At 44.1% G+C, this 18,543-nt stretch overlaps 1 protein-coding gene across 1 annotated transcript in view; it reads left to right on the forward strand.

Moving 5' to 3' along the window:
• Nucleotides 1–18,543, forward strand: part of sez6l (seizure related 6 homolog (mouse)-like) — a gene marked incomplete at both ends in the record, with an annotated part of 54,629 nt that extends 36,086 nt beyond the window's left edge. Inside the window, 14 exons of the mRNA XM_084572455.1 lie at nt 373–568; nt 4,160–4,345; nt 5,035–5,206; nt 5,628–5,794; nt 6,255–6,449; nt 7,718–7,856; nt 9,061–9,257; nt 13,002–13,196; nt 13,377–13,568; nt 15,139–15,333; nt 17,175–17,210; nt 17,526–17,640; nt 18,313–18,418; nt 18,514–18,543. Coding sequence (XP_084428581.1) covers nt 373–568; nt 4,160–4,345; nt 5,035–5,206; nt 5,628–5,794; nt 6,255–6,449; nt 7,718–7,856; nt 9,061–9,257; nt 13,002–13,196; nt 13,377–13,568; nt 15,139–15,333; nt 17,175–17,210; nt 17,526–17,640; nt 18,313–18,418; nt 18,514–18,543 — 2,121 coding nt within the window. The remainder of the gene's footprint in view (nt 1–372; nt 569–4,159; nt 4,346–5,034; nt 5,207–5,627; nt 5,795–6,254; nt 6,450–7,717; nt 7,857–9,060; nt 9,258–13,001; nt 13,197–13,376; nt 13,569–15,138; nt 15,334–17,174; nt 17,211–17,525; nt 17,641–18,312; nt 18,419–18,513) is intronic.

Here is an 18,543-nt window from a genome sequence, read left to right on the forward strand (position 1 = left end):
ATTCAACCACTATCAGAAATGATCACATGAATAAGTGATGTCTGTTCATTAGTAATGAGAGCCTTTTAAAAGATTCTGGCCTTGGAGCTGAGAACCAAACTAAACTAGAAACTAATCTGAACTAGAATCAACTCAGGAAATTATGTGTGTGATTCAGCTTGTTCCAAAATATGGATCATGTCCCCAGGTCAACAACCAGCTGTTCACGGTTCTGAAACAACGGTAGGTAGAGATCCATTAGAGACAGCAGCTGGTACAATATTCTACTATTATAAATGATGAAACTTTAGGTGAAAGGTTGGACTCACTGGGGTAACCCTGTGACAATCAGACGCCTCCTAATGCTTCTTTCTTTGGTCTCTAACTGTTCAGGTGAAGAGCGTGAACCTGTCCGAGGGTGAGCAGTTGTCTATCAGAGGCGTCGATGAGCGAGGAGCTCTGCTGGTCCTGGCCAATCACACGCTGCTGGTTGAGGGTCAGGTGATCCGCAGTCCCACCAACACCCTGTCCGTCTACTATCGCTCTGCACCCGAGGGAACCATGGGCATCTTCCAGCTGCACTATCAGAGTGAGTACCCTCGCTTGTCAGTTTATTAGGTACACAACTGGATGCATCCTTAGCTAAATCTCTAGAAAACAGTAGAAACAGAGTCAGAAAGGTGGTGATTCACCTGGATGATCACTGTGGAGGATGGAGTTGAAGTGCTGTCAATTTAAAAGTGTTTCCATTATCCGATGTTGAATGAAGCTTTGTGAAATTCCTCTAAACAGATGCTAAAATGATGAATACTATCTCCCTCAGATGTCCATCCATAAATCTTAAAGAGAGGGTTAGTTTGTCCTTTTCTCTTCGCTGATGAGGATAAACATGTTGGAGGAAATCTCGCCATCAATTTGCAAACTGACGTTGCCAAAAACAACCAGTTCTCTTCCTGGCAGTCTGAAAAATCAATTTGGCAGCACATTATTTTTCTCAGCAACGGTCTTGTTTGTCTGCACGACTGTAGGAGTTTAGTGTGTTGGAATGGTGCTGCAGAAAACTTCATTAGGTACACTAGTGAATGCATTCTAATATAACAGCCCCGCACTAAACCAATGTTCATAGTTATGCATCCAAAAACCTTGGCGTTTAGGTTTCGACACTGAACACAAGACTAAAGTTAAGGCCATGCAAGAACACTTTAATGACAAAGAATGGAGTTTAATACCTTTTTATGGTCATACCAATCAAGGAACGACTGAAAACCCTCAGCAACTATTTATCGACTGCAGAAATCTATTAACATTTGTGTCTACCTGGATGCAGGTGGACGGTAGAAAATGACCAATTAGAAAAAATATGAATCAAGAATAAACTTTCAGAAGTTAAACAGAAATAAAGATGCAGCTAAAATCTGAGACAATTCTGAATGAATGGTACCATAAACCTACTGCATAAATACATTTATACACTCACGTGCCAAAACATTAGGTACACTAGTGAATGTATTCTGATCTAAATCCTCCTTCATGAATGTTCTAATGTTGAGTTGATGTAGAACCAGAAAGGTGGTGATTCACCTGGATGTTCATCGTGGAGGGTGGAGTTCTGTTAATTGAATTAAAAGTGTTTGTGTTATTTAGCCTAGCCCACTGGCTAAAATGTCAGAAAATTAGGAACAGGTGTCAGTTCCACAAGATTAAAACCCGGTTAAATCAACATCTCAGTTATTTGAAACTAAAGATGAACACTAGAACCTTCATGGAGACTAGATTTAGAGCAGGATTTAAATGTATTCAGTAGTGTACCTAATAAACAGCACACTCACAAACACAAGACAAGAGCTCAATTAGTAGCTCGACTACATTCTGAATATGCATATACATAAACATGCTATAGAAATCCAATCACTGGGAGTCCTTTCATCTGGGCCAACAGGCCTGTTTGCACTCTGTACACACGCTAATTGCATAATCAAAAATCTTCTCATCTAATCACTCCGCGCGGTGATTGAATCTGTCGTGTGAATTAGCTGATTAGAGCCCTGATTAATCGGCTCTCATCCCATTAGGAGGCTGAGAATATGGGAGTCTGTGTAGGGAGCGTGTTGTGTGTCGCGTATGTTCCACGAGGACCGATGACGAGGAGGAGGAGGAGGAGGAGGAGGAGGAAGCATCCGAGTGTCGACGTCCCCACCTGTGCCATTAATCACCACCATCTAATCCTTTCACATCAGCGCCAGCCAGAAGAATAGAGCTGTCTGAGATGAAAACGAGGATAAAAAGCTGCGCAGGCGACATAAAGAGGCGAAGAACATTATCCCGTGCGGCTTACGGGGCCTTATTATGACTAAGATCATTCAGTTACAATACATCTGTGGCTGATTTGTTTCAAGTGAGCGTTCAAATATATTAGAAAATAATCGGCTCAGACAGTTTGAGGTCATTCTGCAGAGTCTCCTTCGTCCGGTTCTGTTAAGACTCTTAACCACATTATCAGCTCAATATAAAGAATAGTTTTACATAATGAAAATGTGAAGACAAGTTGGAAAAGTTAGAGAATATCTGCAGTAAAGACGATGAAATGTCTGTTAATTTGCTTTGCTGCTAATCTGAACCATTTATTTTATACGCTAAATAAAAAACACAAAATATAGAATGTCTTTTCTCCGTTAGAATAACTTGAGATTGTTGAGGAAAATCAAATGTGAAAGCTTTGGTTGTTATGTAATCTCTTGTTTCTGAATTAAATACCTCATTAGTAGGGTTTGAACAGGAAACACATAGAACATATGATCATGTAATAAGGAAATGGGCACACAGCACACAGAGCCAATCAGACCATGTATGGAATTGCAATTGTTTTTTTAAAAAGTGTACAGATTAGGAGCGGATATAACTGTGACAAGTGATGGATGAAAACGTATTCTGTTATTGGGTTTAAGGTCTATGTATAGACACGGTTATTATCAGGAGGAAGAGCAAACCTAGTACAGGGAGAGAGCAGAAAGTACGGTATTTATTGGTAAAGGACTGAGTCCAGCTCTATATGTTAATGAAGCACCAAATATGTCTGTGAAGGTTCTCAGTCATCTAGGTCATGGTATATCCTAAAAAGTGTTTAAAAAGGCAGCTGGACTTGGAGAGTTTTTGAGAAGATGCTCTAGTGGAAGTTTGAGGTTTAAGTAGGAAACTTCTACTGAAACTTGCTTGTTTGTGTTAAAAACCTGCAGGTGCAGCTAATTTCCATTAACAGTTAAAGTTTCCAACTTAAAGGGGAACTACTGTTTTTTACAACCTGGACCTTATTTCTGGCATAAAATACGATCGTTTACTCAGCCATATAACTTTGGTGTCATTTGGAGTCGTTTGGACGATATTTAGATCCGTGTATATCTATATAGTGGGAGTGATTGAGGCACCGAAACGCAGCCTCTAAATAACACATTATCTGCCATGAAACTCGCTCATTTTACCAATATTTTGTTATGATACTCTAGTGCTATTCCCTGTTGAGTATCTAGTTCCCCTTTAAACCTCAAACTTCCCACCAGTCCCCTAGAACTGAGGAAGCTACTCAGATTAGCGGTGAAACGTCTTCTCAAAACCCTCTACAAGTCCAGTTGCCTTTTTAAACGCTTTTTTGGATAGAAGCACCAAACTCTATAAAAACTGATGCACGATGATGAACTTGCCTGGCTCCCACAATCAGACTCCAGTTTGCATCTTTTTGAAGAATAAACTCCTCCAGTGAATCTTTTGACTGTGAAGACACTCCAGATACCAGTTGACTTAAAGAACCTAGATTACGTGTTGAAGTACAGAGGTACAGGCTAATACCTGGCTCAGCTCTGTGCCTCACAGTTTTCTTCAACATGATGCATTATTTAATTTTAGCATGCCAACGTTTGCTAATATGCAAAGGAGCATTCTTCTGACGGAACTGTGTCGAACTATTAACCAACAGAATTGATAAACTGATATAACCTGACCTAGAATTTAGATTTTATTATGAGGCGTGTTTCCACCAACACAGAAAATAAAAATACTTCTGCATCCATAAGACAGTCCTCCAAACAATCAGTTGCTAACAGATTCAACTATATATAATGACCAGTGTCTTTATTTACCTTTATGAATGGATCTCATGTGCCTCATTAAATCCTGTGTTTGTGTACAGTCTTCAGGCTGAGCTGCTCGCTGCCCAAGAGACCTCACTTCGGGGAGGTGTCTGTGCTGGACCTGCTCCCTGGAGGCACCGCCCGCTTCCACTGCCACATGGGTTACCACCTGCAGGGGGAGCCGCTGCTCACCTGCATCAACGCCTCCCTGCCGGTGTGGAACGGCAAGGAGCCCAGCTGCAGGGGTGAGTGTTTGGAGGCGACGATTTCACATGAATGTACATCCAGCCTTTTGTAACACGTCATGTGGATTACGTTATGGGGCGTGTTTAAACCATAGACTGTAGAAAAATGGTACCACTTCCTCCCAAAGTGATGCCGCATTATTGATTACTGGTTGTCAATGGCAACTGTCAATCACCATGATGTCACATCCTGTTTTTATAGCGTCAAATAACTTAAACAAGACGTCCCAGAAAAATGGACAAACATCAACATTATATTAACTACTTTAAATGACAGAAACCATCCTTGAAATAAAATATATTTGACGTGTACTTTAGTGTTTTAGTTTGGTCCAAGTCCCGCCCACTAATATGGAGTGGGAGGAGCTTATATGACCTATGCTGCAGCCAGCCACCAGGGGTAGCTCCTCATGCTTTGTCTTTACTTTTGAGGAGCTGTCATACTGTCCATGAAAATCTGTCTGCATCAGCTGGATAGCCCTCCAACCAATCAGAGACGTGTTCGACTACTGTTACTCTTCTGTCCATCACATAAAGCCCCGCCCCAGACAATTTGATTGGCCCAGCAGATCTTTGAGGAGTAAACTTTTGAAAATGAAGTACCGTAAATGATCCTCCATGTGTGAAAGAGACCCCAACAACACCAACAACAACAGTGAGGTTAATTAACAGAGATGTTTCTTCTGCAGCTCTCTGTGGGGGTACGGTGAAGAACGCCACAGTCGGGAGGGTGCTGTCCCCTTCCCCCCATCACGGCCCTAACGCCACCCTGGACCGCTCCTGCTCCTGGTCCCTGGAGGCGCCCAAGGACCAGAGGCTGCACCTCCATCTGGAGAGGCTGTCCTTGGAACCGACGGACAGGTACACCCACAACTCCACACATGAGGGTTTGTCAAATCGGATGAATGAATGAATAGATGAACAAGCAAACATAGAAAGGTGCAGAAAGATGTGGAATGGCTAGGAAGGGATGCAAATAGCACTAAAAGACTCAAAGAGACGCAAAACCACACAAAATGAGACGCATATCAGTACAAAACAGCAATAAAATGACCATGAACACAAAGAAAAAGGCTCAAAGGGAATCGAAAATACAAAGATGGAGACCAAACACGGAGCTAAAAGAGGAGAAAGAATCAACTGTTGGTTAGAAAGAAGCTTCAAACTTTCACCAAAAATCATTTAGTGCAGGTTTAAAAATCCTGCAGACATGTTCCAGCTCAGGTTCTTACAGCAGTGCATCCCATAATGTCTTTTATGGACCAGAGTGATTCTCCTACAGGCTGGTGCTGTGGAGCGGGCTGGACGCCGGCTCGGTGGTGCTGTTCGACTCGGGGCGGGGGGGCCAGATACCCTTCGAGGGGGTGATCAGTGAGGGACCGGCCGTGAGGATCCAGTTCATCACCGATCAGCCCAACCACAACACGGGATTCAACATCCGCTATGAAGGTACGGGACCTGTGCACTCACTGGCCAATACATTAGGTACAGTGGGTCTTCATGAAGGTTCTGGTTCTTTAGTTTCTAATGACTGAGAGAGATGTTGATTGAGTTGGAGTTTTGTTTTGGAGGCCGTGGTTTGTGGTAGGAATGAATTGACATGTTGGGTTTCCAAATAATAGAAACACTTTGATTACGACCTTTCCGACGCTGTTTCTACATCAACTGAACGTTATATTAGAATGCATTCACTAGTGTACCTAAGTGTAATTCTGCAGCACAGTTTTAACATCCAGACAAACAAGAATCATTCACTGCCAGATTGATTTTTGAGACTGCCGGGAAGAGGACTGGTTGTTCTGGTTGTTTTTGGTAACGTCATGATTCTCTCCATCATATTTATCCTCATCAGTGAAGAGAAAAAAAGAGAAAAGAGCTAAGAAATGATTCTAATCATTTATTTCTTTAGCGTTTGAGCGAGGCCACTGCTACGAGCCGTACCTGCAGAACGGAAACTTCACGACATCCGACCCGTTGTACGGCGTCGGGGCCGTGGTTCAGTTCACCTGCGACCCGGGGCACTCTCTAGAGCAGGGCCCTCCCGTGATCGAGTGCATCAGCGCCAGGGACCCGTACTGGAACGACACCGAGCCGCTCTGCAAAGGTAAGAAAAAACAAAAAGACGACGAGATCACGTTCTGCTTCCAACTGTCTAGTGGAAAAAAATGGTATCATCAAAATAGTTGCTTTGACCAGACAGTGAAGAATAAAGTGAAAGAGATGAGATTTTGACAAGATATACTGATGAGACAAAAACACATCAATCAGCCACAACATTATGACCACTGACAGGAGAAGTCAATAACACTGACCATCTTGTGACAGTTCAATGTTCTGCTGGGAAACTTTTGGACCTGGCATTCATTGGTGAACATGAAGAACAGCACAAGGTGTTGACCTGGCCTCCAAATTCACTAGATCCCAAACTGATCAAGTATCTGTGAGATGATCCACAGAGGCCCCTCCCCTCAAAGACCCCACAGGACACCACAGGACACCCTCAGAAGGCCCATGTCCATTCTCTGATGAGCCACCACGAGGGAGACCTACACAATATTAGGAAGGTGGTCATAATGTTATGGCCGATTGGTGTAACTCACTGATGCTGGTGATACCGTTATCATGCCAGACTTTGAACTTGGTCTAGATTTAAAGGTTTAAACGTGTTTTTTTTTCCCAATCTACAGCTGTTTTAATCAGATCCATCAGGGTTTAGTGTTAAAACAAACCAACACTCAGACATTTTACCGAAGCATATCCGATAGGGATGAAGAGACACTGACTCCCACGTAGCTGAATCCGTTACCTGTCCACTTAAAATATGCTAATGAGCGTTGAAGCGTTCAGTCGTTGCATGTTTCTCCATCTCTCTCTGAGGTTTGTTTGTCTTGGACTCAGATTCACCAAACTTTCTTAACAGACTTGTTCTTAGCCATCTGTTCATGAGTGGGCGACTGTTTGGGAGCTTTGCTCATTAGCATATTCAACAGTTGCTCAATGAAGTCTTCCTGAAGACCAGCAGTAAGAGTGTTCAATACACATTTCCATAATTGGGATGCTCGTTGTATAATGTCCTCACTGGAATGCTGCAGTACGACCTAATGTTCTTCTAATGGTTCTGTGATCGTAGCTGATCCTGATTTAAAAATAAAAATAAAAATCAAGGAAGGAAAAAGTAAAGAAGGAAGGAAAGATGCACGGAAGGAAGGAAGTAGGGAAAAAAGAAGGAAGGAAGGAAAAGGTAAAGAAGGACGGAAGGAAATAAGGAAAGACCACCTCCACATGTGGACTGACACCAGATAAGTGTTCACACCTGATTGTCCAGGACAATTAATGGGATGTCTTCCTTTAATCTGTCTTGTCCCTGTGCAGCACAGTGTGGAGGTGACCTGTCCGGTCCAGGAGGAGTGATTCTGTCTCCAAACTGGCCTGAGTGGTACGGAGAAGGAGAGGACTGCAGCTGGAGGATTCATGTTGGCGAGGACAAACGAGTTCTGCTCGATGTACAACTGTGAGTTTACAAAAACACCAACACACAAACTCACTGAAACTTCTGATCCAAAGTTTGTCCAAATGTTATCATTAAAAATGTATGTGGAGAGCCCGGCATCCATCTGAACGGGTACTCTCTGCTCGTACCGAGCCATTAAATTCAAAACATGTCAACATGAGAGAGCATGCTGATGATCCTGGACTCGTTTGCTCCGGAGCTCTGCAGCATTCAGAGTAAATGTGAGCCGGTTGGTTAGAGATATGAGTCCGTCACATCAGTCTGGTGTCTCATGTCTTTGTTTGTAGATGAGCGAGACAGTTCTGGTGACGACTCGAGACATTAAAGACCTGTTTTAAGATTTGTATTTTTACGTTATCAGTGTCTTTATAGATGAAAATCACCCAGAAATATTTGAGGTAACCAGCTAATAGATGAACCGATGGTTTAATCTAAAAAAGGGTAAAACTTCTAATATCTTTTGCAATGTGTGGAAAAAGTTTTGTCGAAAAGGCGAAAGTAGAGCATTCTAGCCTCCCAGCTAATGGTACCTCTTCCTAGCTTCAAAGCTTCCCAGTTAATAGTAGCTATCCCTAGCTTCGTAGCCTCTCAGCTAGAGGTGAATATGACAGGGGACATCATTGGAGTGTTTCCAATCTCCATGCTAAGCTTAGCTCAACAACTCTCAGTTTTCACTTCATATTTTAATGCTCACTGTCAGCCAGGAAGCTAATACATTTATTTTCCAAAATGTTGAACAGCTACCGGAGCAATAACAGTCCAAACAATTCAGCTGAAGCGGTTACAGTATCTTTACCACCATCTGGCCTTCAAAATAAAATTGTATTCATTCAATACCCCTTTTCTCTGTGATATGAAATTGGTTTGACAACTTGTACTTGACTCCCTGCTGCATTAATCCAATTACACACTTCAGTCCCTTGGTGGAAATATGTCACATTATATTTACAGGCGTGTCAGATTTGAAACCTCTTCAGCTACGTCTTTAAGGAGTCTCTGCCGTGTGGCGAAACAAACTCGTCCAGGGCAACGACAACACGGCCGTGTTTACAGACTGTTAAGCGCTTGGCCTGTGGCCGAACGTGGCGTTTGGCCTTTCAGGTCACCTCGCCGCCCACGCAGTCGGCTGTCCACACGACTGTACTCTGAGTCACAGTATCTGGTGTTGAACTGATGCCACCGGCTGCTCTTCTCTCCTTCTCAGACTGAACATCAGCGACAGCGACATGTTGTCCATTATCGACGGCGACGAGGTCACGACCAGGATCTTGGGGCGCTACGCCGGGGGCAGCAGCCCCTTCAAGCTGTCCTCCACCACCCCAGACCTGACCGTCACCTTCCACTCTGACCCAGCGGGACTCGTCTTCGGCAAGGGAGAGGGCTTCATCATCAACTACATGGGTGAGAGTGAAAGTTCAAGACAAAAAGATTTGATTTGCAGAAAAGAATCAAATCTTTGTCTTTAAGAGCTTTACGGCAATGGGCGGCCGGTGTCGGCTTGGTACTTGTTTGTTCAGGAAAGTGAGCCAATATTTCAGAAATGTTTCCATCAATGTAATGAGACTCAGGTGTGGTTCAGTTCCTGGTTTAGTTTCAATAAATCAGGGATTTGTCTCAGTCTGATCTTCACAACACATGTTTGTGGACAAAGGAGCTTTCTGAGGAGCTCAGAGAAAGAGTTGTTGTTGCTCATCAGGCTGGAAAAGGTTCCAGAACCATCTCTAAAGAGTTTGGTGGACCACTCCACAGGAGTCCACCAGGAGTGGTTGATGGACCACAGGAGTGGTCCACCAACAAAGATCACTCCATAATAGTCTGAGAGGTCCCAGAGGAACCCAGGGGAACTTCTAAGCAGCTAAAGGCCTCTCTCTCATTGGCTAATGTTAATGTTGATGAATCCACTGAACAACCATGGTGTGATGGACAAAGACACTGCTCTCCAAGAAGAACATTTCTAAACATCATGTGGACAAGACAGAAGACTATTGGGACAATGTTCAGTGGACAGATGAGACCAAAGTAGAATAGTTTGGTTTAAATGAGATGAAACAACACTGCATCATTCCAGCATCAGAACCTCATCCCTCCATCAAACATGGGGGTGCTAATGTCCTGGTTTGGGCCTGTTCTGCTGCATCTGGACCAGGACGGCTTGTCATCATTGATGGACCAATGAATTCTGAATTCTACCAGTGAACTCTAAAAGAAAATGTCAGGACATCTGTCCATGAGCTGAATGTGAAGAGAAACTGGGTCATGCAGCAAGACAACGAGCCCAAGAACACAAGTGGTTCTACAAAAGAACGGTTAAAGAAGAACAAGATGAATGTTTAGGAACGGCCAAGTCAAAGTCCTGACCTTAATCCAATAGAAATGTTGTGGAAGGACCTGAAGCAAGCAGTTGATGTGAGGAAACCCACCAACATCTCAGAACTGAAGTGGTTCTGTTCTGAGGAATGGGCTAAAATTCCTCCAAGCTGCTGTAGACCACTGATCAGCAGTTACTGGAAACCGGATACTGAAAACAAGGGTTCATTTACTTTAAAAACTCACAGATACGAACTAATTATTAATTTTCTTGACATAAATACATACTCAGTCTGTTTGATTGGGTCCAATCTGTGGATTGTAATGTCTCCAGTGCACAGAGAAAAAAATCCTCCTCCTCCAGGAAGCTGTTTGCACCAAGAAGAAAATACAGAACATTAATAAAATTAATTCAGTTTAAAGACCAAAAAAAAGAAAAGCACTACTGCTGGGAGAGACATATAAATATAAATAAGCCTCGTCCTGCAGGGACTAGCGTGTGTGTGTCTGCATATGTATATCTGATGATTAATCGGACAGCGTACAGTATTGCATTACTATGTACAATATACTGGGCCCACAGGGATTTGTAAGTTGAAGTTCCTGGATCAATTATTCATTCTCTATTGACTTCCTCTGTGCAGCCTCTGTGTGTGTGTGTGCGCTGGGTAATTTATTCTCACACACACATAATCAAAGAGAGTGGCCTGTGCATTCATGCTGCGCCTCCTTGATTTACTCCTCGGGGGAAACGTGTGTGAGTCCGAGGTGTCGGGAGGGCGTCAGGTAAATTGGACGGCGTGTGTCTGAGCCTGCATCCAAATTGGTGTCAGGTGTTGGACGTGGGAGGCGCTGCAGATTTGCTGGTTTAGTAAAAGGAGGAGGAGGAGGAGGAAGAGGAGGAGGGGACTCCGGGCGTCGGGACGAGCAGCGCCGAGACCCGGTGAAACAAATGGGATGTGATTGAATAGGGGCAGAGGGAACCGAGAGGAAAAGGCAAATAAAGAGGAGAGAGAGAAACAGAACAGCAAAAATAAAAAATGAAATAAATGAAAAGAAACATCTCCAGAAATATTTAAATTACAGTTCTGGTCCTGAATAAAACTTTGAATCAAGTTGTAACATTCAATAATTTACTAAGACGGCTGTGCATCCTAGATTTTATCAAACATTATTCAAGAAGGAGGAAAATACAAATTTGTTGGGAACTGTTTTTATAAATTCAGAGACGAGTTGGAGAGAGAATCTTAGTCAGTGTCTACGGTTACATGGATCAGGGAGGAGGAGGAGGAGGAGGCAAGGAGGAGGAGGCAAGGAGAAGGAGGAGAAAAAGGATTAGGGGGAGGAGGAGACAGAAAAGAATAAGGAGAAAGAAGAAGAACAATGAGGAAGTGGAGGTGGAAAAAATGGAGGAGGAGGAGGTGGTGACGAAGGAGAAGGAGACAGAAAGGATGTGAAAGGAAGAGAAGAAGGAGGAGAAAAGATTGAGAAGATGTAGAAGGAAGGAGGAAGGAAAGAAGAGGAGGAGGTGGAGGCAGAAAAAAGATGGAGGAGGAAAGAAGAAGAAAGAGGAGAAAAAGAGTGGTAGAGGGAGAAAAAGGAGAAGAAAGAGGAGGAGGAGACAGAAATGAAGAGAAAAGAAGAGGAGGAGAATGAGCCATGGAAGAAGGAAGAAGTAGGAGGTGGAGGAGGAGAAAAATGTGGGAGGAGGAGTAGGAAAAGGAGAAGGAGGAGATGTAGGTGGATGAGACAGAAAAGAATGAGGAGAAGAAGAAAAAGGAGGAAGAGGAGGAGAAGGAAACGAAGAAGTAGGAGGTGGAAGGAGAAGAAATGAAGGAGAAGAAGAAGGAGGAGGAGGAGGTGAAGAAGGAGACGAAGAGAAGGAGTCAGAAAAGAACTAAGAAGTAGGAGGTGGAGGGAGAAAAAAATGAAGGAGGGAAGAAGGAGGAGAAGAAAAGTGGGAGGAGGAGGAGGAGGAGGAAAATGAGAAGAAGATGTAGAAGTAGAAAGAGGAGGAGAAGGAGAAAAAGAAGGAGGAGGAGGAGGTGAAGAAGGAGATGAAAATTAAGCAAAAGGAAGAAGAAGGAGAAAATAAGGATAGGGAGTAGAAGGAAAGGGAGGAGAAGGAGTCAGAAAAGAAGAAGGCAAGTAAGAAGTAGGAGATGGAGGGAGAAAAAAGATGAAGGAGGGAAGAAGAAGAAAGAGGAGAAGAAAAGTGTGGGAGGGGGAGGAAAAGGAGATGAAGGAGGATGGAGAAGATGTAGAACGATGAGACAGAAAAGAATAAGGAGAAGAAGAATAAGGAGGAGGAGGAAGATGAGGAGAAGGAAAAGGAAATGAAGAAGTAGGAGGTGGAGAAAATAAGGAAAAGAAGTAGAAGAAGGAAGAGGAGGAGGAGGAGTCAGAAAAGAAGAAGGCAACTAGGAAGTAGGAGGTGGAGGGAGGAAAAATATGGAGGGAAGAAGAAGAAAGAGGAGAAAGAAAGAGTGGGAGGAGGAGGAGACAGAGAAGAGTAAGGAGAAGGAGAACAAGGAGGAAGAGGAGGTCAGGTAAAAGTGAAGGAGTCAGGTGGAGTCAGGCTGAGATGGAGGCGACGTCTCTGAGGTTAGAGTGTCCGTCCCGCTGACAGCTGGTCATCGTTTCACTGAAGCTAAATGAACAATAAGTGTCTCCTTCCAGACTCAGACGGTCCAGATCTGATCCATCATCCTGTCCCACGGTCCAGTAATCACTTAAAGAGTCCATCGGTCGTCTCTCAGACAGCGAGCGTCTCGTCCATGTCACCATCAGCTTCGTCTTCGTCTCACCGCTCATCGATCTGTGCTTCTCTCTCCTCAGAGGTGTCCCGGAACGACTCCTGTCCCGACCTGCCCGAGATCCAGAACGGCTGGAAGACCACGTCCCACGTTGCTCTGGTGCGGGGGGCTCGGATCACCTACCAGTGTGACCCCGGCTACGACCTGGTGGGACGGGAGACGCTCACCTGTCAGCTGGACCTGTCCTGGAGCACCCAGCCCCCGTTCTGTGAAAAGAGTCAGTTCTGATCTACCTGTTCCTGGACATTCATTAGATTCATTTAACTTTTTATAAGATGACGAAGGTTTTATAAACAATAACCTCCTAATTATAACAGAAGTAAAAATGATTGTCCCTCTCAGATGTTGTGTAACCGTTACAGACGCTCGTCTTTGATTGTCCGTCCCTTCTCCTCAGTCATGTACTGCTCAGACCCGGGACACGTGGAGCACTCCACCCGGTCCCTGTCCGACCCTAAACTCCTCGTGGGGACGACCATCCAGTACAGCTGCAACCCCGGCTTCATCCTGCAGGGCGGCGCCACCATCACCTGCTACGGCCGCGAGCCGGGGACACCCGTGTGGACGTCCCGACTGCCTCATTGCGTTAGTGAGTATCTGGGCGCGGGACAAGGAGCTGGTAGCTGCACTATACTGATTAAAGTATTCACTCATCTGCCTTTACACACATATGAACTTCAGTGACGTCCCATTCTTAATCCATAGGGTTTAATATGATGTGGGTCCACCCTTTACAGCTAGAACAGCTTCAACTCTTCTGGGAAGGCTTTCCACCAGGTTCAGGAGTGTCTTTATATTTCTGACCGTTCTTCTAGAAGCTCATTAGTGAGGTCAGACACTGATGTTGGACTAGAAGGCCTGGCTCTCAGTCTTCACTCTAATTCATCCTAACGGTGTTCTATCAGGTTGAGGTCAGGACTCTGTGCAGGCCAGTCTAGTTCTTCCTCACCAAACTCTCTCCTCCATGTCTTTATGGACCTTGCTTTGTGCTCTGGTGCTCAGTCATGTTGGAACAGGACGGGTCCATCCCCAAACTGTTCCCACAAAGTTGGGAGCATGGAATCGTCCAGAATCTCTTGGTCTGCTGAAGCATTCAGAGTTCCTTTCACTGGAACTAAGGGGCCAAGCCCAGCTCCTGAAGAACACCCCCACACCATAACCCCCCCCCCTCCGCCAAACTTCACACTTGGCTCAGTGCAGTCAGACAAGTACCGTTGTCCTGGCAACCACCAAACCCAGATCCATCCATCAGATTACCAGATGGAGAAGCTTGATTCATCCCTCCAGAGTCTCCACTGCTCTAGAGTCCAGTGGTGGCTGCTTTACACCACTGCATCCAACGCTTTGCATTGTACTTGTACCTTGTCGGCCGGCAGAAGTCTCTATTTCATTCTTCACCAGCAGCAGCGGAAAAACTTCCACAACAGCTCCTGAGAGCGACCCATTCTTTCACAAATGTTTTCAAAAGCAGTCTGAATGCCTAGGTGCTTGCTTTCTACACCTGTGGACATGGAAGGGATTGGAACACCTGGATTCAGTGAATACTTTTGGTTATATAGTGTACCTCATCAAACATGTGGGCTGACAAGGTTCCTGCGGGGCACAGGTTGTGTTCCCGTCCCGTCGTCTTTGAAGCCCGTCACCAGGATGGACAGGTGCACATGGCAGCTAACGACAGATGAGAGGCTCTGTCTCTGTTTCATGAGTGGGTTTATGTGATTTCTTGCAAAAAAAAAAAAAAGAGTAAGTCCTGGCTGCGTGATTCCTCTGCTGACACAGATCACAGCGTCTCTACATGCCAGAGACGACGACGCTTCATCTCCAGCATTTCATCTCAGGACTGATGATATGTGTGTGTGTGTGTGTGTGTGTGTGTGTGTGTGTGTGTGTGTGTGTGTGTGTGTGTGTGTGTGTTCTGGGTAATTAATGTTTGTGTGAAGTGTTTGATATGTAAATGCGATGCTAATGCACCGTACCAATCAGCTCTCAGCCACCTGGAGGAGGGGGTGGAGATTTTCCATGAGTCATGTCACCTCAGCCGCAGCCTGTCGGATCTGTCAGTCCAGCTCTGACGCAAAAAAAAGAAAAAAGAAAACCAGAAAACCTCTGATTGGTGTCGACGTGATGCATCCAGCTTTCTCTTTTCTCCTTCTCTCTAGCCGAGGAGTCCGTGTCCTGTGAGAACCCCGGTCTCCCTGACAACGGCTACCAGATCCTGTCCAAGAGGCTCTACCTGCCCGGCGAGTCGCTCACCTTCGTCTGTTACCAGGGTTACGAGCTCATAGGAGAAGTTGCCATTAAATGCATCCTTGGAAACCCGTCGTTTTGGAGCGGCCCGCTTCCGCTGTGCAGGGGTGAGGCTTTGGAAGGATTTAGATTTATTTTTAATGTGCAGTTGTGTGCAAAAAAATGTTTAAGGCACTTTAGATGTTTAGATTCTCGTCCATCGAGTCCAAACGTTCAAACAGAGTCAGAAAGATCCGTTCACACCTGGTCTTAATCTAAATGTGTCTCCACATGCGTCCCCAGCCAGCACTTGAGGTCTGATCTCAGTTTGTGTGTCTGTAAATAAGCAGCGCCATCATGTGGTCAGTAGAATATTGTAGCAGCTGCTGTCTCTAATGGATCTCTACCTACCGCTGGATCAGAACCATCAACAGCTGGTTGTGGACTTGGAGACATGATCCAGATTTTGGAACAAGATGGACGAAGACAAAGCTCAGATTAGAACTGAACCCTGGAAGTTGATTCTAGTTCAGATTAGTTTCTAGTTTAGTTTGGTTCTCAGCTCCAAGGCCAGAATCTTTTAAAAGGCTCTCTCAACAGATCACTTATTCATGTGATGAGTGAATGAATGAGTTAAACTCCTCTTCCTCAGATCAGCCCTGTTGAGTAGGTGGTCTTTAATGTGACCCAGGACTCATTGTGCGTTCACACTACCAAAGGAAGGAGGTCACATGTGTCCCAGACCACCTCCGCATGTGGACTGACACCAGATCAGTGTTCACACCTGGACCTGTTTAACCTGGACTCTAGAGACCAGATCAGTGTTCACACCTGGACCTGTTTAACCTGGACTCTAGAGACCAGATCAGTGTTCACACCTGGACCTGTTTAACCTGGACTCTAGAGACCAGATCAGTGTTCACACCTGGACCTGTTTAACCTGACACTATAGACCAGATCAGTGTTCATACCTGGACTCTAACCTGGACACTAGAGACCAGATCATGTTAATAGAAGGTCAGACTGTTCATAAACATGAACCACAGAGTACCATGAAACATCCTCATTTTCCTTCGTACCTTAAACTTTTGCACAGAACTGTAAGTGTAGAATGAAATACCCTCTTGTTCTCTCCACCTTTGAATTTATGCTTGCAAAGATCTTTTCAGCCCGTGCTTCTTTTAACTGACAGATCGTGCCCTTGTGCATGCAGTTCAGAGTCGGCCCGACCCAAACCCAGAGGATTAAAGTCTCGTTTCAGCCAAAAACACAAAACAGAGCAACAACTGGAGACAGCTGTTGCTAACGAGCTGCTAATGTTAGCATGTCCATGTAACCAGTCACAACAAATCTAACCAAGCATTTGGTGTCAGGTTACAATAAAAATATAACAACAAATTATTATTATTTATTTTTTTTGGACTGAAAGTGAAACCAAAGTTTAGGCTCGTTTGGTTGCAGGTAATAAAATCCAACAAAGTCAGAAATGAAGGACGTGCTTAAAGGGTTATTTTGAATTTCAGTAAATTGACAAATATGCATGTTTTTATTTTTTAATACACTTTACATATATGGATATAAACTTAAAACTTAACTCAAACTAATGAATCAGAAATATTACACTTGTCCATTTACTTATTCAAAACATTTAATAATTTGTACATATCTGTGAGTTTCAAAAGTAGATGAACCCTGCTGGTTTTTTTCAGTTTCCAGTAACTGCTGATCAGTGGTCTACAGCAGCTTGGAGGAACTTTAACCCATTCCTCAGAATAGAACCACAAAACCCATTTGATTTAAACGTGTTTGTTAGCTGATGTAGGTTAAATGTGCAAGAACAGACAGTTTGACAGTAGCAGAGAGGATCAACGAAGGGTCAGTGTTATTTAAACTAGAACCAATAAATAGACTCCATAGGAAGTGAAATATTAATTTTCATATGCACTGATGACAGAATGATGTCTTGCAGCCAACCATGACTGCTTTGGCAACCATGCTTTGGAAGGTGAGTCTGTCTGTGTGCGTCGGTGTGCTCTGACGCTTTGTTATTAGGCTGACGACAACTAAAAATGAAAAACCATCACAAAACAAAAGAATAACTTCACCTCTATCTGTGTGTTTGTGTGTGAGCTCTGCCTGCAGCTGCAAACATCTGCCTGCCATCCTCCCTCCCTCTGTCTGTCTTTGTCCTTCCAGCTGTGTTTATCCATTTAATTACCACCTACGTTTGCTGAACCACCTTTAACAGACTTTAACGTTTGTTCTGTGGCAAACACTCCGCCTTTAGTTAACCCGGTTTTCTGTGTGTGTTGTGTGTCAGTTGCAGAGGCGACTGCAGGCTCTCCTCTGGATGGAGGCAACATTGCTCTGGCCATCTTCATCCTGGTGCTGCTGCTGTCTGTGCTGCTGGGTGGAGCGTACGTCTACGTCACACGGTGAGATGCTCAACGGCAAAGATTTATGTAGCCTTCGTTGTCCTTACACGGTGCATCAGTTAGACCATGACAGTTATGTCAGAAAGGTCAAAATATCAATCATATATAGGAGATGCAGATAAAATGAGATGAGATACAATAAGATGAGACAGGATGAGATCAAATGAGATGAGAGGAGATAATATTGGAAGAGATAAAATGAGACGAGATAAGATGAGAAATTATTTGATGAGATGAGAGAAAATGAAATGAGAAGAGACAGAATGAGATGGAATAAAATGAGATGAGATACGATGAAAACAGATCAAATGAGATGAGATAGAACAAGATGGGATTAAATGAGATGAGAGAAAATGAAATGTGATTAGTAGAGATAAAATGAGATCAGATTAGGTAAGATATATGAGAAGAGAACAAATAAGATTAGATATAATGAGATTAAATAAAATAAAATGAGATGAGATAAACTAATATGAGGTGAAATGAGATAAGACGAGAAAAGATCAAACGAGATGATATAAAATGAGATGAGACTACATTGATCCTCAGAATAAACTGTCAGATCTATTGTCCAGAGTGTCTGTGGTCATTTAGTTTAGACATTTTAACTCATCCTAATGTCCTGTTGTCCCACACTAAGACATTTCTGTGTCCTCTCATTGTGTCCATCAGCTGCAGGTATCACTCCAACCTGAGGCTGCCTCTCATCTACCCCCACCCCTACCGACAGATCACTGTGGAGACAGAGTTTGACAACCCGCTCTACGAGACAGGAGGAGTGAGTGTCCAAACTTTAACCCCCCCCCCCCCCCCCCCCCCCCCCCGTGTCTCAGAGTCTCTGTCTAACGCTGTCTCTCCCTCCGCTGTCTGCAGGACACTCGTGAATATGAAGTATCGATATGA

Source organism: Chelon labrosus, assembly GCF_963514085.1.
Source record: "Chelon labrosus genome assembly, chromosome: 22".
Lineage (NCBI taxonomy): Eukaryota > Metazoa > Chordata > Actinopteri > Mugiliformes > Mugilidae > Chelon > Chelon labrosus.